General features: G+C 34.8%; 1 protein-coding gene across 2 annotated transcripts; it reads left to right on the top strand.

The window, feature by feature from the left end:
- Positions 1-3,228: 3,228 nt before the first annotated feature.
- Positions 3,229-5,919, top strand: LOC126706269 (uncharacterized). Of its 2 annotated transcripts, none has more exons than XM_050405664.1 (3): positions 3,229-3,519; positions 4,744-5,187; positions 5,370-5,919. In XM_050405664.1, the coding sequence occupies exons 1-3, from the start codon at positions 3,340-3,342 to the stop codon at positions 5,370-5,372; spliced, it is 627 nt and encodes a 208-aa protein (XP_050261621.1). In that variant the 5' UTR covers positions 3,229-3,339; the 3' UTR covers positions 5,373-5,919. The 2 variants fall into 2 exon arrangements, with proteins under 2 accessions (XP_050261621.1, XP_050261620.1); XM_050405663.1 differs by having other exon boundaries at positions 3,232-3,519; positions 5,396-5,919.
- The last annotated feature ends 16,481 nt before the right edge of the window (positions 5,920-22,400 follow it).

Genomic DNA, 22,400 nt, shown 5'->3' with positions numbered 1-22,400 from the left:
AAATAAATAAAGAAGAAGAAGAAAAGGAATCAAAATGAAGAAAGAAAGCAAGAGGAGCAAAGAAAAATAAAAAAGGAAGAATGAACAAAGAAGCACAAAGGACCAAATAGTCTTTACCTACACAACTTTTTATCTCTTGTTTTCTCACTATTTTGGAGAGATTGTGATTTGGTGGGTAGAAGAGAAAACAACCAAGTCTTACCAATTTTATTGGTCCCTTCATTCCAACCAAATAATCTCCTAACCATTTCCTCTTTTATTTTCCACTTGCTTTTTTCCATCCTCCCCAAAATCATCCCAACCAAACATGCAATAACAGTTGCTTTAGAGCATTCTTATCAAGAATGCTAAAAATACTAAAAACCAAATTTAACCACCAACACACAAAAATACCCACTACATTAAAGCTTTCAAATGCCAAAAATTTTGACACTCAATTACAATAAGCTATTATCTATAACAACTCACTGTAGTAGTGATGTTAAACTAAAAATTATTTTTTTTATTCCAACAGTCTCATTTTCTCTCTCTTTCTCTTTTTAATTTTTCTCTTCTTTCTTCTCTCTCCTCTCTCACTTCCCTCTTCTCTCTTTCCCATGGCTTCTATTTCTCTTTGTTTCACAACTTAAGCTCCTCCTTCCAAGGCTGAACCTCCATGGACAATCTCCACAAGCATGCCACCACTTACCACCACCTTCACTATGGGAATCTCAAGGCCGAACTCTCTCTTCTCTCAAGCTCTTTCTATTTTCCTTCTTTTCTTTTCTTTTTTTGGCTCCTTGTTTGATCAGTGGGTTTGGGAATTGAAAAATGAGATTTTTTTTTTATTTGGGTTTGGTTGTTAAGGTTTGAAAATAAGGGATTTTAGTTTGGATTTGTGTTTGACTTCAAAGTGGGTTTGAGTTTGTGATTTGGTTTTGGGTTTGTTTTTGTTTGTGACTTTGGTGGTTTGGGGTTGAGGATGTGGGTGGTGGCGGCTGTGGCAGTAGGTGTGAGTGGTGGCGGCTAGTGGCAGTGGGTGTGGGCAGCAGCAAGGGTTGAGTTTTGCAATGGGTTTCGGTGGTAGCTGTGGCAATGGGTGTGGGTGGTGGTGGCTAGTGGCAGTGGGTTGGGTTGGGTTTTGCAATTGGTTTCAGTTTGTTTCACAGTGGGTTTCGGTGGATTTCAGTGTGTTTTGCAATGGGTTTCGGTGGGCAGTGGTGGTGGCTTGGGTTTTCTGATGATGGCGGTGATTGGTGGTGGCCATGAGTGGTGGCTTGGGTGTTTTTGTTTGGGAGAAGAGATACATAAAGAAAGAGAATGGAAGAGATGCAGAGAATAAAAAAGAATCAAAAAAGAATAAAGAAATTATATTTTAATGAAGTGGTAAAAAAATATAAAACCTTTGATGCTAAGGTATATTATAAAGTTGGATGTTAAAATAAATAAAGTAGTGTTTTGAGATGCTAAAATCTATTTTTTTTTTAGCATTCTTAATGTGAATGCTCTAAGTACCTTTTGGGTAAAGGGATGGAACCAAGATTTTAAATTAGGGGACGAGAGCTTAAGTAAAAGAATAATCATGAAAATTAAAATAAACATCCATTTAGTATTAATAAACTATCAATAAATATAAAGAAAAAATCATTGTTTCGTAATACATTACAATGCAAGAATATATATATACACTCACATATATATATTGCTTTCTTTTTTGGGATTGATTGAAATTTGAATAGCTTTAGGAAATAAATTTTTTTTTCAGTAAATATACTTGGTTAGAGAGAGAGAGGAGCGTGTAGGGAGGACATAGCTGGGCGAGAGAGGCACAACATAGGAAGAGAAAAGTGGAAATTTCACCGTAACTTTAACAGTTGCTTTAGTTTTTTTAGGAAATCAAATGTTTGGTAAAGCCAAGTTACAAAACCTTGGATAGAGAGAGAGATATGAATGTGTTTTGATTCTTTTCACATGCTCTCTATCCGTACCTCTTTTTCAATTCTCAACTTTCATCTTCATCATCACTATTATATGTTGTACTATTTGTTTGTGTTCTCTCTTGGATCGTATTGATACACCATTTGTTTTTAACCATTTTAGTAATTGTTCTAAGCTATGCAATTGATCGGACAATTTCCAAGATGAGTCTAGGCTATCTTTTCTTTTCTTTTCTTTTTTCTTTTTTTTTTTAAGTAAACAGTAATACTTATTAGAATACACACGAAAATAATATGAGTTTTAAACCGGGTTTACAATATATTACATAATCTAGAATCACTGCATGCCTTTATGTCTGATAAATTTGTGTGGTGAAAAAATATTTTTTAAACTTATATTTTGGCTCTCTATACAAACTAGAATAAGTTTGTTGGTGTTATAACTTATAAGACTACTTATTATTCGCTAGTGATTTTTCTAGATGGTCATTTTGTTACAACAACAATCAAGTCTTAGTCCCAAATTTGGGTCGACCATAGATCTTCAACAAATTAGTATGAATCAGCCACATATATTGAGGGACGCCCCAATGTAGTCCGCATAGATCCATTCATAATAAAGTGACTAAATTTTACTATGATCATCAACTTACTTACTACCACAACCCTCCTCCTTTGTATATATGATGCTAAGCACAAACACAAGTGGGGATTAGATGGTCATATTGTTAGTATTATAATAATAAAATAACAAGTGACACAAGAAGGATAAGACACTTATGACAATTGACAAGTCATGGAGGCCTGCAAAGGCAACGAAATTGCATGATTAACACATAATGGATAAGATGAAGGTTCCTCGTTAAAAGCACTATGAGTGGGGAGCGCCATTTATTATCTTTTTAAGATTTTAAAAAAGAAGTTAATACATAATGATAACACAGTAGACAAGTGTTCTAAAAGTCAAAGATGATATACCATATGACACAAATAACCATTTATTATAACCATCAAAATCTTAAATATAAATAGAGGTTTTATATGATAACACAGTGGCAGTAAAATGGGCAATTCCTCTTACCAAACATTTTTCATACAATCAAAAAAAATTATTTTTTAATTTTTTAGAAGATCATACAAATACAATCAAATATTACGAACAGTCATAAACCTTGCAAGTTGCAACTGTATGGGCCTCTTCTTGACAAGCTTTCTTGGATCCTTAATGGGCCCCCATATAGTTGAGTCCTTGAGTGAATAAAAATACATCTTAACAGTAGCTGGGGAGAGAGAGAGAGAATAAAAATACATCTTACCGAAACTTTAACAGTAGCTTTAGTATTTTTTTTTTAAGGAAATTAATCAAATGTTTCTGTAAAGCCAAGTTGCAAAACCTTGGAGAGAGAGAGAGAGAGAGAGAGAGATGAGTGTGTTTGGAGGAGATAGCTGGGGTAGAGAGGCACAACACAGGAAGAGAAGATTGGATGATTTGTTGTTGGAAGAATTGGTTGATGGGTCTTCTTATAAGAAGCTCTCCAATGGCAAATACGCTTGCCTTGTTTGCTCCCACTCTCCCATCCTCGATTCTCCTCTCATGCTCTCTGTACGTACCCTTCTTTCAATTCTCAGCTTTATTAATATTTATTGTACTATTTCTTTGCGTTCTTTCTTGGGTTATTTTTAAGGTGATAAGGACATAGTAACAATTGTTCTAAGCTATGCAATTGATCGGACAATGTCCAAGCATGAGTCTAGCTATCTGAATCACTGCCTGTTGTCATGTCTGATAAAATAGTAGATGAAAAACCGTTTTTTTTAACTTGTATTTTGGCTCTCTGATCCATCTAAAATAAGTCTGTTGGTGTTATAAGGCTGCTTACTACTCACGTGTGTTTTTCCAAGATGGTCATATTGTTACAACAAGAAGAAGTACACCTTTAGTCATGAATTGGGGTTCAGCTATGGATCCTTAACAGATTAGTCCAAGTCAATCGCATGTATTAGGGAATGTCCCAACATATATCTGTAGTGGATCCTATTAGAAGTATGTCATTAAATGATTAAATTTATCTTGTCCCAATAGTTTAAGCTTTTGGGACAATAGGTAATTTAACATGGTATTAGAGTAAGAGGTCTTGAGTTTGATCCCCATCTCCTCCACTCCATCCCAATATATAGCTTTGTCATTTTATTTAAGGCGTAGATGCAAGTAAGTAGTTTTATGAATTGTAGTTAGTTTATTATGTTCACCTTTATCAGTAGTAGTGACTTTGTCTAATTATTCACATGATAAGCAATTTCCTTAGTGCCACAAGCATTGTTCTAATGTTATTTCATAGTAAATCTTAGTATCGATATTGGTATTAGTCGATTACTTTATTTATTTATTTGCTAAGTAGTAGATTAGTTTATTATACTTGAGCATAGTTAAAGGCATTGCATTTCATCAATTACTATAACTTAGCATTGACATAGTTGTTGCATTATATTACTATCGCAATGAAGGTAGCGTAGCTAATGTAACCATGGCATAATAATAAAGTCCTCTTCATTGAGGCAAGTATGAACCTGTAGCCTTTTAGAGATGAGGTCAAATTACATGATCCATACATACCAATACTAATCTAAGCAGCGTGTGATCAAAATGATGCATAAATTAAAAATAAGTGCAAACACGTACTGATTGATCGTCTTTGTGTACATACTTCTCATATACCTGTTGCATTGTGCTGTTGAGGATTTTCTAAACACCCCCCCCCCCCCCCCCCTGGACCTTTTCTTTTCTCCCAAAGTTGCTTTCCTAAACTGTTGGAAATCCATATTGCAGATGCATACCAAGGGATCACGCCATCGGGCTGCAGAGTCCAAGCTAAAGGAAACAGAGTTGATGAGACAAGACGAGATAAACAAGCGAGTAGCATTGTCAGACTCTTCTACTGGCACCACAAACTGTAATACCTACCATCAAAAATTTAGGTCAGTTGGGAAACCATTGATTGAAAAGACACGAAATGTGGCTTCGGAGATACTTAACAACAAAACTCCTCGGCAGAATTCCAGCAGTGCCAACCATAATTTACAGTTAATTTTGGATCACCTTACTGATGGGAATTCTAATCTGAATCAAAATAGTCCTTGTCCTATTGAAGTCACTGACAAGGTGGTTGTGCAGCCACATTTGGATTTCCAAGAGCGTCGAGAGAGGGAACTAAAGTTTACAGCTGCAGGTTGGAAGCGTGATTGTCAGGGGAAGTGGTTCAGAGATGAAAATGTTAGTCTCTGTTTTTTTTTTTGTGGCATTGTTCTTGATACTGCTAGGTAGTACTAAATTTGACAGGGTGTATTGAGATTCTGAAGTTAACAAATAATTTTATTTTGGATTATGCTACTTTGATTAAAGCAATTGATTAATTCCTTTTTTAATGATTTTCTTTTTCATGATGTCAAATGCAGTGATTTATGCATATTATTGCTTGCAGGTTGAGTTCGACTCTGATGAAGATGACCCAAATGTATGCCTTGGATGAAAAGATGTGGGAAGACTTTAGCTGATGGACATTCAATTTGTTCATGATTGATGATGGTGGTATAGTTTGCTAACTTGGCATGCAAAGTTACTGCTAGTTTTTTACTGAACAACCTAGAAGAAAATTTTTGTTATACACTGATTAGCCAATAGGGAGCCCAAGAGTTGCTTCTTTGTGAATATAGGAAGTTGGTGTACCAATGCTTTTATTATGCACAGTTTCAAAAGGATTTTGCCTCAAAGGTGTAGAACACAATTGCATTACTTATGAGAGGAATTCTGGCAGGTGTTGCAGGGATATTTATGTGTTCTGGAAAATGTAAGAGAAAATTAATTATACATATTTTTCTTATCTTGACCTTTGAAGTACCTATAGATTATTTATGCAAGAACTTATGGCGCTGGTTTTGTCATTATTGTAATTCTCAATTTCTCTTGGAATGGCAATAGTAAATGGGCTAAAAGTTCTAACTACTACTACTTTGTGTTCCATTGCTTGGATTTTACTCACAGGCATATGCTTGTCATGGAATCAACTGCCTGTTTATGCTGATTTGTGAGGGACTTGGGCCAAGCCTCAGCTTGGTTTCACAAGGCCATTAGCCTTCGCCTTAGATTAACAGATGAAATTAGAAGCTAAAAAGCCTAGTTAATGAGAGACAAATTCGATAACATGTTTTTGTCCTCCATCTTTCTGTTTTTCATCTTTAGGTGAGATATGAATAACTGTCTGATACAACTCTTGATTTTTTTGGGGATTAATTACTGAATTTTAATAAAGAAACCAGAACCTACAACAGGGAACATAAGCAACTAAGTAGCTGCCCACCAGTTACAGAGCTCAAGACCAGCAACAGCAAGAAACTGCATAACACAGCACACCAGACCAAGTAACACCTATCACCTCTTACACAATCATTTCTGAAGACAGAAAAGTCGATACTCCAATTACAATAGAGAACTCTATTAACTAAGAGTTCTTTACTCTCATTCCAAACTCAATCTGAGCCTTGAGGTCTGTGTTTAGAGTAAGGATAGTCTCATGGGATTTGATATATTGGCAAAACACGAGCATCCCTTTGGAGCCAGAGGTGGTACACAGCAGCAGCCAGAGCCAACCTTTTGGTTGAACCCTTAAACTTTGTCCTTCCCAATTATCAATCCCCCATTGAATAATCTTTTCCCAACATTAGTCCAGATTCTTCACTAGACATCTCTTCTTGACTTGCCAAATCCTCTTAGCAAAAGGGCTCTAGAAGAAATGATCTCTAAAAATAAAAAGACCAGGTTTACTATGCACCAGCATGAAATCCATGCAAGGAGCATAATGGAAACGGGAGGCTGGTGCAACTTCTCCCTTGTTGCCGCAAGCCAGCCACGCATGCCATGATCTCCTCTTTTGATTTTCTATCAAACACGGTCTCGAATTGATGAGTTCTAGTTCAAATGGCATTTCCTTTCCTTGTAAGAGCAAGGAATAGAATGAGAGTGCACGAATAACTTATCCCAAAACAATCAAAGACTAAGAAACAAACATTACCTCATTGTGTTCTTTGGGAAAAACATACTGGAGGGAGAGGTGCATACCATGACCAGAGAGCTATAGAAGATCTATGAAGCATAAGGAAGCAATTTCTGTATTCCTTAATATAGTGATTGACCTTGATTAAATAATATTGGGTAAATTACAACATTGGTCTCTATCCTTTACACCATATTTCAATTTGATCTCTAACCTTTCAATTGTGTCAATTTGATCCCTGACATTTTCAATATCGTGTCAATTTGATCACTGCCGTTAAGTGTTGGATGAAAAATGCTAATGTAGCTAACAGCCCAAATAAATTTTTTTCTTTTTTTTGTCAACTAACACTTGTATCGCCACATCATATTACATTTATAAAATAAAATAAAAAAGTAATTTTTCCCTACTATTAGGATGGCATTAATCAATTTTGCCCTTTTTTTTTTTTATATTACAAACAGAGTTTATCACAGAAGCCCTACAAAAACGCTGGGCTAATCCATTGATTTTGCTTTTCGATTTATAAGAATATTTTTAAAAGTAGAAGGAATAATTGAAGTACACACTAAGTGTACTGTTTCCTCTCAAAAGTAATAAATTATAAAGACAAAAGATTACAAAATTTTTACAAGGAAGAAGGTATACTGTCATTTGCAAATGTTGGCTGAACCAAAGAACTAAAAGAATAGGTATCTTTGCCTATCAAGAGGAAGCTCAACCCCATCAAATTTCCTTTGACACCAAATCATCTATGAGAGATAGCACTACATTCCAAACCTTTTGCTATTCAATCGCCCAAAAACCCATACCAAACAAAGAAGCAACTCAAACTTAAGCTGCCATGCCGCCACCATCTCAAAGTCCAACCTTCAATATATGTCAACCAAGCCCCAAAACACTACTTGAAATGAACAAATCCAATGACCCATTTCAATTGAGAGTAGGGGTGTCAAATAAGTGGGTTTGGGATGGGCATAATTGGGTTGGGTATATAAAACTCAATTACCCATTAAAACCCATTTAACTAATTACTTCTAACCCAAATCCAACACAATCCAATTATTATGGGTAAACCCCAATCCACCCAATTACCCAATTACTAAAATGCCACCAAAGTAAAAATAACCAAAATACTCTAAAAATATTAAACAAATTTCTTGTACTTTCCCACACTTTCACACCTACCAAACAGTTGAAATATACCAAAAATAAGAAAAATAAAGAAAAGCCCTAAAAATTCTTACCCCTAATCAAAGAAATACAAAGAAGCCTAACAAATCTAACGCCATCAGAAGCCATACTAAATTTCACAAAAAAACAAAAAACAATTTGCACCAATTTTCTTTTATTATTATTATTATTATTACTATTGAATTTCACAATTATATTTTCAAATAAAACAAATAAAGTGGAAAAATTAGAAATTAACACTGCAAAAAAAAGCAAAAATTGACGAAGAAACAGTAAAAGAGTGTTTTTTTTTTCTTTTTTTACAGTGTTCTTCCATCGATCCTAAGCGTTGACATCGGCGCCATAGTCGATCCAGCCGTGGAGCGCGCCACATGGAGTGGCGCGCAATTGTCGTAGTCCCTAGCATGCACCAGCGTCAGATCTTCCTCTAGAAGCTTCCAGACGGCTCCGGTGTCATTTTGGTGCACGTGCCAGAGAATCGAAGAGGTCCGGCTCACTCTCGCTTTCTCTTTCTACTTCGACTGCGATGGCGCTGACGCGGAGCCTCCGCCTCCATTGAAGAGCTTCGTGCTCAAAAAGAAGCATAGAGAGTGAGGGAAAGAGAGAGGCTAGGGTTTGAGTAGAGAGAAGAAGATGATGGCTAGGTTTGAAAAGAAACACTGAAACGGGCTGTTTTTTTTTTTTTTTTTAATTATGGGTAGGGCTGGATTGAATTTGGGTATATTGTTTTTGGGTTCAATGGGTTTTTAGTTAAAACCCAATAATTATTGGGTCTAATTGGGTTGATACCCATTTAACCCAATTAATAATTGGATGAGTTTGGGTTTAATTAGAGTGGGTGGATTTGGTTGGATAAATGGGTTTAGGCTTATTTTGCCAACCCTAATTGAGAGAGACACAGGGCAAATGAGAGAGAGAGAGAGAGAGAGAGAGAGAGAGAGAGTATACCATCGGGCCAGTAAAGGAACCGAAACAACCTCAACACTGGTCCTCACTACCATTCCTCCTCGTCGAGCATTACAATTAGTGATACCCTTTCTCCCTAGACCAAAACATGAAGCTTTGGATTGTGGGCTGTAACTTGTAACAGAGATGGGTTTTCTATATGAGATTTAGGGATTTTGATCATGTTGAGTAATATTTTTAAAAAAATTAATTATATATGACATGGCAAAAATTAATATTTTATTTGGGCTATTAGCCACATCAGCATTTTTTATCCAACACTTAACGACAATGATCAAATTGACATGACACTGAAAAGGTTAGAGATCAAATTGAAATATGGTGTAAAGGATAGAAACCAACATTGTAATTTACCCAATAATATTAGAAATTAATGGGATTGAGGGAATGGGAGTAGAGTAGATTTAACACAAAATTAGCTTATTTTTAGCCAACTCTACTCTACTCCCCTCCACTCCCCCTCCTTCCTCCCTCCATCCAAACAGGCCATAATAGTTTATACCAAAATTTTGGGACTAAACTATTACTACTATTTGGTAGAACTCTATCTAGCATATTTACCTTGTAATCTTATTATCTTAAGATGCTTCTTTCTTAAGAAGTTAGAAAAAAAAATTAGTAAGATTAAGGAATGTACTATTAATGTGTTAATTGCAACTATTTACCTTAGAAAAATATAAATGATTTGAATATCCAACCTGAAAAAAAAAAATATATATATATATATATATATATTATTTATATATTTATATTAATTCAAGATTTATTTATAATATTTATCATAGTATCTAAAACTGTTGTCATAGTTATCAAATTAAAAGACTGGTTGGACGATGCAATGTATTGGCAAAGTAAAGGAGTTCAGCAAATTTTTTTAGAGAATTATCTCTTTTATGGGGGGTTTGAAAAGCTCAATTTTTTGAAAATTTTGTCCTAAAACTCTTTAGAGATTCATTTAGGTTAACAGGTTTTTACCCTAAAAAAGACACATGATGCTTAACGACAACAACGAAACATTAACCATAAATTGGATTATTTGAATTCAAGTATGAAAAAATATATTTATAAAAGAAAATATCAATAATTAGTATAATATTGTGATGTATTCTTCTCTATATTTCTCACATCGAAAGCTTTTTATTGGTTTGGTTACCAATTGAATATGAAATTATTAAAGAGCTTTATTACAGTAATTTACCCAGTGATAACATCATTCGTAATAAATTTTTTTTCACAAAAACTTTACAATTAAAATTACTCTACTCTTGGCATAATGGTCACTCCAAAAGTATAAGTATTTGTGGGGTGTAGGGGGCAAGGGCTGGAATTCAAGTCTCCATGAGAGACCTTTACATTCATACACTTAGATTAGGATAGAGTAGAATTTTTATTTTGTATAAAAAAAATAAATAAATAAATAAATAAAACTTTTAAGAAATGCTATGTTCACAATATTTTCACAACAAATTCTAAATGACAAGCTATTATTGACTGTTATCAATTGATCAAAAAGATATTTTAGTGATTGGTTTAAATTAGAATCAATGACAATTTACCACTTATAATTTGTTATCAAAATGTTGTTAAGGGAGCACTTCTCAAGACATTTTAGAGTCTCTATTTTTTATATCAAAAAAAAAAAATTTACAGTCAAAACTCGACCGTCCTAGTTCCTACTACAATCTCAAATGGATGGTAAATATCCAACAAAAAATTAAACAGCTCAATCCAATATTTGATTCTGTAATTTACTGAGGTATCCAGTTATTTGGAGTAAAATTTGAGAATTTTTCTAAAATCCATGAAAATTTTCAATTCACTTAATAATGAAAGAGATCTCGGACATTTGCAGTAAAATTTGAGAATTTTTTCAAATCAATTAATAATGAAATCTCGGCGGGATATGCTTTGTTTAGTTTCAGTCTGAAAAAAATAGTTCCTTAAAAATGCAAAGCAGTTCTAAGCTTAAAAATTAAGAGCGAAATATACAACACATCTATTGATCTAATTTGATATTGGCTGGGGTTCCTATAGAGTATAGAGTTCTACTAAAAAAATTAAATAAAAATTGGAAAAAAGAAATTGGAAAAGCAAAACAAAAAAAAAACAAAATGACATGAGACATTCAAAGTTAATTTTGGCACCCAACTGATACCACAATTAATCAAATGAGTCATTTTAAATTTTAATTATTTTATAAGAAAAGTTAATTAAACACATGATCGGTGAAACATAAGTGAAACACGAAAAATTACACAAAAGATTTTTATTCATATTACAATATTATACTTCAACCCCGAAACTGAAATCCCATAACAAAGCAACTGATGAACCAGTTGCGTACGATATCGGTTATATATTAATGTTCTTTTTCCACGAAATTTCATTTTCCAAATTCCAAGTATCAAATCTAAACAAATCTCTTAGTTGGTTGGTTGGCTGTCGGAGAATTGTACGTGGACCATTTGTGATTACAATTTACAATTCATACGTACATGGTACCTATCAATATTTTGTGGATAGTTTTCTTTCTCTACCAATCCTAGTTATCTTGAAGTTAATGCAAATGGAAGCTTCCAAGAAGATTTTGTTACCTAATTGTCAAGCTATCTAGAAAATTAGATTACTTGTTACTTGTTAATTATAGGTGGTGATTTTAAAACTTTAATCAATATAAACTTTATGTATTCATCTATTTTAATTAATTCTTTAATAGAAAAGATATTACCCTGAAATTTACATTTGATATTTTTTTAACTCCATTTTATATATATAAAGTTATAATTTACAACTATGTTTTATATCGGCTTTATTCCATGATAAGAAGTGTTGTAATTGCATTAATTTTGTTCCTTATATTTTGTGGGTTTTTATTGTATTAGGTTTAGTATTAAGTTAGTGAAGAATTGAGCATGAAATGAAGAATCAGTGCAGTTTTGCGAATATTTCGCAAGAAGTTTGCGAGAAGAGTAACCCGCGAAAAGGGCACGTGAAAAGCACATGCTAGGAGCTGAAAAGTCAAGTGGCAGGCTACATTTTGCGAGTGCTTCGCGAGACAAGCCATCTCACGGGGTACCCACGAAAGTTTCTGCCTGGAGGATTTTAAGTGTGACTTTCTTATCCTTACCTATACTCTATATACCCTCATTACCCATAAAAGTAAAGAAGGCTATTCAGAGAAAAAAACTCTAGATAGGTTTTTTACAACACAATACACCCACCTTTTAGAGAGAGAGCTACTCATCCTTAGAGAGAAATCATTGTAGCCTCATCTCCTTCCCTCTCCCATTGTCATACCTTGAGAGTGGATTTGTACCCACACCTATTCAAAGTGTAGAGAGTATTTTGGAGCATGGGAAGTTTTGGGAATTTGCCAAAAGAAGCTGGTGAAGCTTGGCGGATGCAATCGAGCATATTGCGAGATCTAAAAAGTTAGAGAAGACATGACTCAAAGAAGTCTGTTGGTAGCAGGAGCTTGAAGGGCTCAAGTACATGGGGGTATACTAAGCTTGGAGGGTCTTTTGTTATTCGTGTACTCCAACTTTATTCTCTAGTGGATCGATTTCGACTTGGAAGATCGCGGAGAGGTTTTTCGCATAGTTCTTCGGTTTCCTCTTTGAAAACACGTCTTAGTATTATCTTATGTTTGTATCTCTCTTTCCTTATTTCTGTGCTTTACATTTATTGTTTGCTATTCATGTTTATGCACTAGGGTAGTGTTATCAATTCATTGCGCTTATTTACTCTTATTCCACACTTTATCTAAGTTAGAGTAAAAACAATCTAGCCATATTTTTTATTTGGGGGTCTAAACAAGCTCTTGTGTTTTAGCACAAATCTGAGCTTTCAATTGGTATCAGAGCGGGTACACTTATTTTGGTTTCATTACCTAAGTATGATCCTTGACCCCTTGTGTTTATTGCCATGGATAGTGCTTTGTATGCTTCTATGGATGTTTTGGAAGTTGTTGAGTGTAACATGCCATGTGTTTGTGAAAATGCCTCTATGAATGTTAATCCTCATAATTGTGATAACATGTTACATAAATCTATGCGTGTTGTTGAAATTCCAAATGTCAAATTCTTGAAGACAAAGGTTAAGAAGTTTCATGAGAATTTGAGCGAGTTCATTTGTGAAAATGATGATTTGATTACTAAACTCAATGAACCCAACAAATTCGTTGAAAAGTATAAAAACCTTGTTGAACATTCTCTTGAAAAATTAGAGTTTGAATGTTTGAATGTAGACTTGGATGCTAAACTTGTTTTGTCTAACAAACTTGTTGATGATCTTAAATGTGAAAATGAATCTCTTAAGATGCATGCCAAGTGTTTGATTACTGAACCTATTGCTAAAAAGGAAGAAAATCTTTTATGTAATCATGTTGTGTTACCTGATTTTATGCCTATTGTGAGTTCTACCTCTAAAGACATATCGGTGTACATTCCTCCACACAAAAGAAACCAAAAAGTGGAGAGAAAGGCTCTTAAGCCTACGCCTTCGTTTAGGTCTCATCCTAGGGATTTGAGTGAATCTAAGTTTGTTCCTACTTGCCACCATTGCGGTGTGATCGGTCGCATAAGACCTCAATGTTCCATGTTGAAGAAAGGACAAAACTATGTTGCTAGATCCCTCCCCAAAAAGCCTAGTGGACCTAAACACATTATTTTTTACCATTGTAATGCCTTTGGTCATATAAGATCTCATTGCTCTAAGTTTCAAGCTCTTAAAAGAATCAAAAGAAAAGAGAAACTTGAGCTTTTTGGAAGTTGTGCTATGAAAGCAAAACCGGATTTGGGGGAAAATGGTAAGTTGTTGAAGAAAGTTTTTGATGTTCTTACCTCCTTGTCTATGTGCATCTCCGGTTCTCATTCTTTCAACCCTCGTCTCACTTCTCATGAGACACTCATTCCAAACAATCATTTCGTTTGGATGAGGAAGGGTTTCTATGGTTGAGCTTATGCTCTTTTGGTCCTTCATCTAATTCTTATGATCTTTGTAGGAATTTTCATGCATTAGATGCTTCATTATCATGCATTTGTGCATCATGCATCTATTTATATGCATTTTTGTTTTTGCAATTGATCTTACTTTTATACTTTTGTTTTGTGTGAGTAAAAAATCCAAAAACACATAAAAACTGGAAAATTCAAAAAGTTTGATCGTATATGTTTGAGCACATATCACATGTGAGTTTAGCTTAGTACCTCCGTACTAATGTCGTAGTGCATTTACGAGCTTAGCTTTTTATATATGCACATTTTTTTAAGTGTGAGTGACATCTAGAAATCTACATTTAATTGTTGTAAATAGATCTTTGAACTTGTCATGAATGATTGATCAATAGTCTTATTTGATCTTGATACATACGTAGAATTGTGCCTATATATCTCCTCACATTTTTTTTCTTTTTCAAAGAGCTCCACAAATGTCTATCTCTAAAAGGAGAAAAGAGCTGAAAAAGCCTTACTTTGAAAACTTGTTTGACTACGAAAAGGTGGAGCAAATATGTATTAAAGTGTATGATGCCAAAGCCAAAGGCTTATTCATCAAAAAATGTATCAAAAATATCATGACATCGTTTCTCAAAAATTGAGATGTATAGATCAAAAAGTATGAAAAAAGAAAGTCAAATGAAAAGCTTTCAATCAAATGTAAACACTTTGATAGGGCGTCATATATGTTCATTTCTACAAGTGAGATAGGTCACTTGACTTCATGCTAGTTGTGTATGACTTGATTGAATTGATCATTGAAGTTTCATTTGTGATCGTTTTATTTGTATTTGGAAGTGTTTTTTATCACTCTTTGTTTCTAGATTTTGTACCTACTTTGTTTTTCAATGTTTCAAACTTGTTTTTCAATGTTTCAAGCTTGTTTTTGTGTTGAAAAATAGGGATCAGAGTATTTTGCGAGTCTTTCATGAGTAGTTCACGACTTGGCTGCGAGTCGCAAAGCTAAAAAATGCATTTTTAGCATTTTTGGTCATCAGACAGAGACTTTCACAAGAGTCCCACGAGTAACTCGCAAGAAGGGCTTACCCGTGAAGTACCTGCGAAAATTTCCAGATCAGCTATTTTATGGGTATTTCATGAATTTTTTAACCAAAACTCCTTATATGTCTCTATTCTCTTTTTCAAAGCTTTTACATCAAAACCCAACTAATTTCAAGTGTTTTTACATTCCATAAACATCTCTAAGGTAATCTTTAACACTTTTAATTGATTTTAATTCTTAGATTATGTTTTTGGTGGGTTTTATGTTCATAGTTGGGATTTTCTCAAATAGGGGTTGGATTGAAAATATTTTTAAAAAGTTGTGGACATAACATTACAACATTATACATTTAAAGCATTAGAATATAAACTCAAATTTAAAACTTTACAGACCAAAATTAAAAGCAAGCTCAGAGGATGAACTTTGTTTTTTTTTTTTTTAATATCAAAATTCATTCACAAACTCATCTCTTATCTCTATTCTTTTTGCCACATCACAATCATCAAATCTAGGTTTCATGTTTATGACAATAGCAATATTGTATGATCCGAGTATCCTACCACTATATCAGGAAAAAAGAAAGAAATAAATAAAATCTTTGTAATAATAGGGTTAGAGACTGTTTGGTCAAATTTGTGAATTGCATTGTATTTTTTATGTGGGGTTTGTGCATCACACGTATACTCATTAATAGACCAAATAATTACACTCATCCAGAAGAGCCAGCCTGGACGAATATGAAGCGCCATAAGGACAGCTATTAATACCTCTATGGTTACAAGTCGACGAGGAGAACATTGTAACCTCCATTAAGGCTACATTAAGCAGGCTTGAGACGTTACCAAAAAGGCCTTCAAGTCACCATTAAAGAAGGCCAATGGCTAGTAAGAAGAAGAGCCTATTTATGGACTCTACCAAACTCCAGACAAGATACACACTAATCATTTTACTCTCATTACAAGTGCTCTCTATTCTCTGAGCTCCATTCGCTGACTTTACTATCGAAGACTTCGCAGCCAACACCACACCAATGACCACCTAAAAGAGCTTCCTCTTTTACACTAATCCTGCAGGAACTTGGACGAGCTCATATTGGGAACCCTCTGGACGAACCCAACGACTGATGATCTCAACATCATCAATTTGGCGCCATTTGTAGGGACGACAAACTCAGACCTTCGTTTGAAATCAAGTCCTGTTTGGTTCCAACATCTAGATGGAGTCCAATACACCACAAGACTTTGTAGCATTAGCTTTGCAAATCCAAACACTTACAGCTAGTGTGGAAGAACAAACCAAGCAAAACCAGGAAATGAGGTTACACTACAATAGGTAGAAAATCGTTCACCCACGAGGGTTGGAACTAACAGGAACAATGATGAAGACAACCATAGGAGAGATGACTATCGATGACCAAACTCTTCAGACAGAGTAAATTCAAATCTCCTCAGAAACATGAGGAAAGAGATGGATGATCCTAGCAAATGGCTCGTCAGTTTAGAAAAGATGAGGAGTTGGGGTCGTCATCAACACTCCCAAAGAAGAAATCCTCAAGTATGGAGTACGACTTCAATTCCCCGCCACCAACATGAAACAAAATACAAAACCACACTGACAAGACTCAGGAACGGGAGGGCCTTGGGAGCCAGGAACATACTCCTCAAAAGTGACTCCAAGCTAGTAATAGGGCAAACAAGAGGAGAGTACGAAGCGAAAAAAGATAGGATGAAAAAATAACTCAAGCTAACAAACCAACTGGTTTAAGAATTCGACCAAGTGGACTTCACACAAGTCCCCTAGAGCCAGAACTTAGAAGTAAACAAGGTAGTAAGGCAAGCATCGTTTAAGGAAGGAATAGGTTCGCTAGATTTGAAAGTGGAAGTGCAAAGACATCCAAGTTTGAAGAACTCCACACTTTCGCGATCCAAAACCAGAATGGTTGGATGAGTCAAATCCTCTCTTTCCTCCGAGATGGACACCTTCCAGTAGACAAAGACGAAAATAGGAAGGTCAGGCAGCAAGCGGCTAGGTTCACAATCCTAAATGACACTCTATATAATAAGGGCTTCCATGCCCTACCTAAGGTGCATTGAGGAAGACGAAGCCAAATACATCTTGGAATAGGTCCACGAAGGAATTTGTGAAGACCACACAAGCCCAAGGTCCCTGATTAGCAAAATTATCAAAACAGGTTACTATGGGCCCACCATGTAGAAGGACGCAAAGGAATACGTTGAAAGATGTGATAAATGCCAGAGGTTGGGAAATGTTCAGCGTGTCCTCAGAGAAATGATAACAGCCATAACCTCCCCATGGCCCTTTGCTCAATGGGGAATAGACATCATGGGCCCCCTACCCCAAGGTAAAAAATAGGTAAATTTTTGTTAGATGCAATTGATTATTTCGCTAAATGGGTGGAAGCAAAAGCTTTATCAACAATCACGGGGGCAAAGATCCAGAGCTTCTTGTGGAAAAATATAGTATGCAGATTCAGCATACCAAGGACGATCATATCAGACAATGGTCGTCAGTTCGACAGCCAAGAATTCAAGACCTTTTGTTTAGGACTCGGGATCAAGAACCAATTCTCTTTACCAAGACACCCACAAGCCAACAGACAGACAGAAGTGATGAATAACATTGCTAAAAATCATCAAAGTTCAACTGGAGGGGGCAAAGGGTGCATGGCCAAATGAATTACCAAATGTCCTATGGGCCTACAGAACCACCGCTAGAATCCCAACTAGAGAGACACCATTCAGGCTCACCTATGGCACTGAGTAGTAATACCAATTGAGGTAGGAATAACCAGCATGAGAAGAGAATTCTTTCAAAGAGGCAACAACGATGATCAGCTGAAGGTCAACCTGGACTGTCTAGACAAAATGAGGGAAGAAGCATCTAAGAAATTGGCCAAGTACCAACAAAAGATGACTGAATACTACAATAAGAGAGTAAAGCTCAAAAGACTCAACATAGGAGATCTCGTTCTACGCAGAATCACACCAACAACAAAGGACTCAGCACAAGGGAAGCTCAGACCAACATGGGAGGGGCCTTACAAGGTCATTCACTACTCGAGACAAGGGAGCTACCACCTAGAATCGATGGACGAAAAAAGACTGCCATGTCCATGGAACATCAAGCATTTGAAAAGGTATCATCATTAAAGACAAATCATTGTTGTAATCATGAATGTAATCTTTTCAGATGAAAATAAAGCAATAAAAGTATTATTCAGCGAATATTCTTGAAAATTGTGTATAAGTATGTGGTGACAAATCCAAGTGATAAAATTTCTTAAATGGATGTAAATCACCTAAAAATGGCTAAGCGATAAAATTCCTTAACTGGATGTAAATCACTGATAAAGCCAAGTGATAAATTCCTTAAATGGATTTAAATCACCTAAAAATGGCTAAGTGGTCAAATTCCTTAACTGGAAGTAAATCGCTGACGAAGTCAAGTGATAAAATTCCTTAAATGGATATAAATCACCTAAAAATGGTTAAGTGATAAAATCCCTTAACTGGATGTAAATCGCTGACGAAGCCAAGTGGTGAAATTCCTTAAATGGGTATAAGTTACCTAAAAATGGCTAAGTGATGAGATTCCTTAAATGGATATTTATCATTAATGAAACCCAGTGGTAAAATTCATTTGTTTGTGCCTCACCCTCTTAATTATTTCACTCTCTATCTAGCTAGTATCTTTTTTAAGTTGCAAATCATACCATGGGTTTCACAATTACACAAAGACTCATGCTAGTGCTACTAATTGCTTCCACAATGGCAGATAGCACAGCCAACAAAGGTTGGCAATTCGGGAATAGGCCTTACAGTGGCCCTTATCATCCCAATAATAAACAAACTTCCAACAAGATCAACGTCAGTGACTCCTACCACTGGAACTTTGGTTTTAACTACATTGATTAGGCTATAAAGCATGGCCCTTTCTACCTAAACGACACTCTAGGTGAGCATACTTTGCTATGCTACTAGTTCTAAGTTTGAACTTCATCTCCACTCTATCTAATCATAAATTATCAATTTGGATCCTTAAGGAACATGAAAAATGTGTGAATTTATTTTGTTTGGGTTAATTGCAGTTTTCAAATATGATCCCTCGACTCCAAAAACATTTACTCACAGTGTGTACTTGCTACCAAACCTCTAGAGCTTCATTAAATGTGACCTGAAAAATGCAAAAAAGGCAGGAAACACGACACAAGGAGCTGGGGAAGGCTTTGAGTTTGTGCTGAAAAGGTCATGGCAGCCTCACTACTTTGCTTGTGGTGAGCGCAATGGCTTTCATTGCATAAATGGAACCATGAAGTTCTTTGTGATACCAGAATTCCGCTAATATAGATAATTATTAGAGAACGTGCATGTAATGGGAAATTTTACTTGCTACTCTATCTTTTTACGTTTGTTGTTCTTTAGCCAATAATGAGAGTATTTTTTTAATATAAATTACAAAACAATACTCTAAACTATCACCCAATTTATGATGTGTCACCTAAATGTTGAAACTAAGCAATCAATCCTTCAACTTCACTTAAAATTACAAATAGCCTATATTATTATGATTATTATTATTATTATTTGATAGGACAAGAATGTATTGACCCCTTGTGATGAATTAATTGATTAATTAGTCAAGTTTATTAATTAATCAAATAAACATGAAAAATGCATGGTAGCACAAACAAATCACCAATTAACTAAAGTGCAACGGAAATTCAATTGACACGATGATTTGTTTACGAATGGAGAAAAACTATACGGCAAAAACCTCACTGGGTGATTTTAAGGTCACCACTCCCGAGAATCTATTCTTATCAAAACAAGTGATTATGAGTAAAAAAAATCTCAATACCTTATACCAACCTATAGTTAAACCCTTACCCCAATACCCAATTGGACTTATTTTGTACTAACAATCTCTCATTTTCAATGAACGGCTCCTAGTACGTGACTAACCAATAAATGCGCATCCCAATACGCGACTTGATCAACAACTTGAGAAAGATGTTGGCTGTAAAGTTCTTCAGTTCATCACACGATGGAGATTACGAAACTCCTTAGTCACAAAACCCTAAGGTGTACAAGCGCAGCAGCTTCTTCAATAAAAAGATGAACTAGGGCAAATTCTGTCTCCGGTCACAATTTGCATGAACAAAACTTTGCTTTACACTCGCGCAACCTTTGACGGCCTTTAAAATAATCCTTATATATGTTTAGGGTTGTGAGAAAAGAAAGCCTAAACACATACTTACGGATTGGATGAAAATTAGCTCTGAAAAACTAAGTTTCATAAACCTCGATAGATAGCCATCTATCGAGATAGCTGTCGAGCCACAGGCTGAAACAGCTTTTAAACCTCAATAGATGCTAGATGTCGAGTTACCTATCGAACTTTAAAATCCAGCACTTCTTCACTTGTTTCTTGGACAAACTTGCATGGCTTTAACACTTGAACTTGAAACCTCGTTCCTTGAAGTATTAAACACGTCCTAGATCTACCATATTACAAGTAAAGTATGTTTTGTCAAAGGATTAGCCAATTACATAAAATATTGACACATGTTCCTAACATTGAATCACATATGTCCTAACATTATTATTAAATTAAAGGAGTTTAAAGGTGAGGAATTTTTAATATTATTTAAGGATTTAAATGAATTCAAGGGTTAGAAGGGAAGATAAGAAGCAATTTGATTGAAATTATTTTAAATCACTAGGAGACTATTTGTAATTTTGAATAAATATTAAGGAATTGATTGCTCATTGTAAAGATTATGAGTCACATTCTAAATCGGGTGATTTTTTGTTTTTGTTTTTGTTTTTTCATTCCTTGTCTTTATAGACAATGTTATGAGTTTTGAATAATTGAGATGATAGAGAATAAATGAATCAACTGTGACTGGGTATTCAAGTTCCACAAAGGTGCCATCTTGCATCCTTGCTAGTCTTACTGTTATATTTACTATTATATGCACAAAATCATAACTTGAATGTACATGCAGATGGTTTGGAATTCTATTTATATACCAATATTAGCTTATTTGATTTGATGATGATTCCCACCAAAGAAGATATAAAAATGTAGTTTGAAGATGAGCTGATCAACTAACTACTTAAGGCCAATAGCTCGAGAGCACAATATGGTTATGGATACGAAAACGCGTATGATGTGACTATATGAGCATTTTTTGAAAAATTATAACATGACACAATGGTACAACACGGATATAACATAAGTACGATACTCCAAATAAAGTGTTCGTCATTCACAGTCAATAGTTAGTAGGCAATAACAAATTACAAATACGATGACCCATGTTTTAGCCCAAAAGCTGTCATGTTTGGTTTAAACATTCGAAGTAATTAAAAATTAATTTTTAAAAAGATGTAGCATATATACAGACATTTACATTGTCCAACAAAAGATTGTCCCATAATTTTTTTTCCCTCATGCATATAGAAGAACAGAAAATATCACATACAATCATAACCATATTAAATGTTTATTTGCTATATAATTTTTATATTTGTATTAAAAAATATATGAATGAAGAAAAATTAGGGAAAGAAGGCTTAATTGGAGTTCATCTCACAATGAGGTGTTATATTGTAGGGTTGTTAGGAAGATAATACCTATGGGAAGATTGTGATTAAGGAGTTAATATAAAACATATAGGGATGCTACTTGACCAAAAAGTTTAAGATAATGAGTTTGAACCTAATTATGTTATATTAAGTTATTAGCCATTCACTCTTATTATTATAATCCAATGTTGGATTTCACTCTTATTAATACTATCTTCATCCCTCAAAAAAATAATACACACACACACTTTCCATTGCTTAGTGTGCCTTATCTTTTAAGTATAATCGAAATGAAATGAGTATTTCTAAAAATTTCTAAAAATTCCTAAAGTGAGAATGTTAAAATATTCTCCGCATTTTTATTATGAGGTAAGAGAAGTACAGAACCAATAATTCATGTTTGTTAAACTAGAGTGATGTTCATCATTTAAATTCCAAGTAGTCATCAGTTGGCATATTTGGGAGAGGATCACCTCTAGAATTAAAACCTCTAGTTTCCTCTCATTTTAAAATAAATGAGTGACACATGTATATAAAATGATCCAACGGTTAGCAAAATCCCAACAATTTCTCATCTCTCTGTTGCCTCTCCCTTCACCATATGTGGAGCCAAACTGATCTACTAGACATCACCACCATTCAACCTAAGACTACCGTTGCCTTCACCA

The sequence above is a fragment of the Quercus robur genome, chromosome 11 (genome assembly GCF_932294415.1).
Source record: "Quercus robur chromosome 11, dhQueRobu3.1, whole genome shotgun sequence".
In the NCBI taxonomy this organism is placed as follows: Eukaryota; Viridiplantae; Streptophyta; class Magnoliopsida; order Fagales; family Fagaceae; genus Quercus; species Quercus robur.
Note: the sequence above shows the minus strand (reverse complement) of the source record. Positions and strands in the feature narration are given on the sequence as shown.

Coding starts and splice junctions, on each gene's coding strand:
- LOC126706269 (XM_050405663.1), top strand. CDS start 3,340: ATGAGTGTGTTTGGAGGAGATAGCTGGGGTAGAGAGGCACAACACAGG. Junction 3,520..4,743: donor ATTCTCCTCTCATGCTCTCT/GTACGTACCCTT, acceptor TCCATATTGCAG/ATGCATACCAAGGGATCACG. Junction 5,188..5,395: donor AGTGGTTCAGAGATGAAAAT/GTTAGTCTCTGT, acceptor TATTGCTTGCAG/GTTGAGTTCGACTCTGATGA.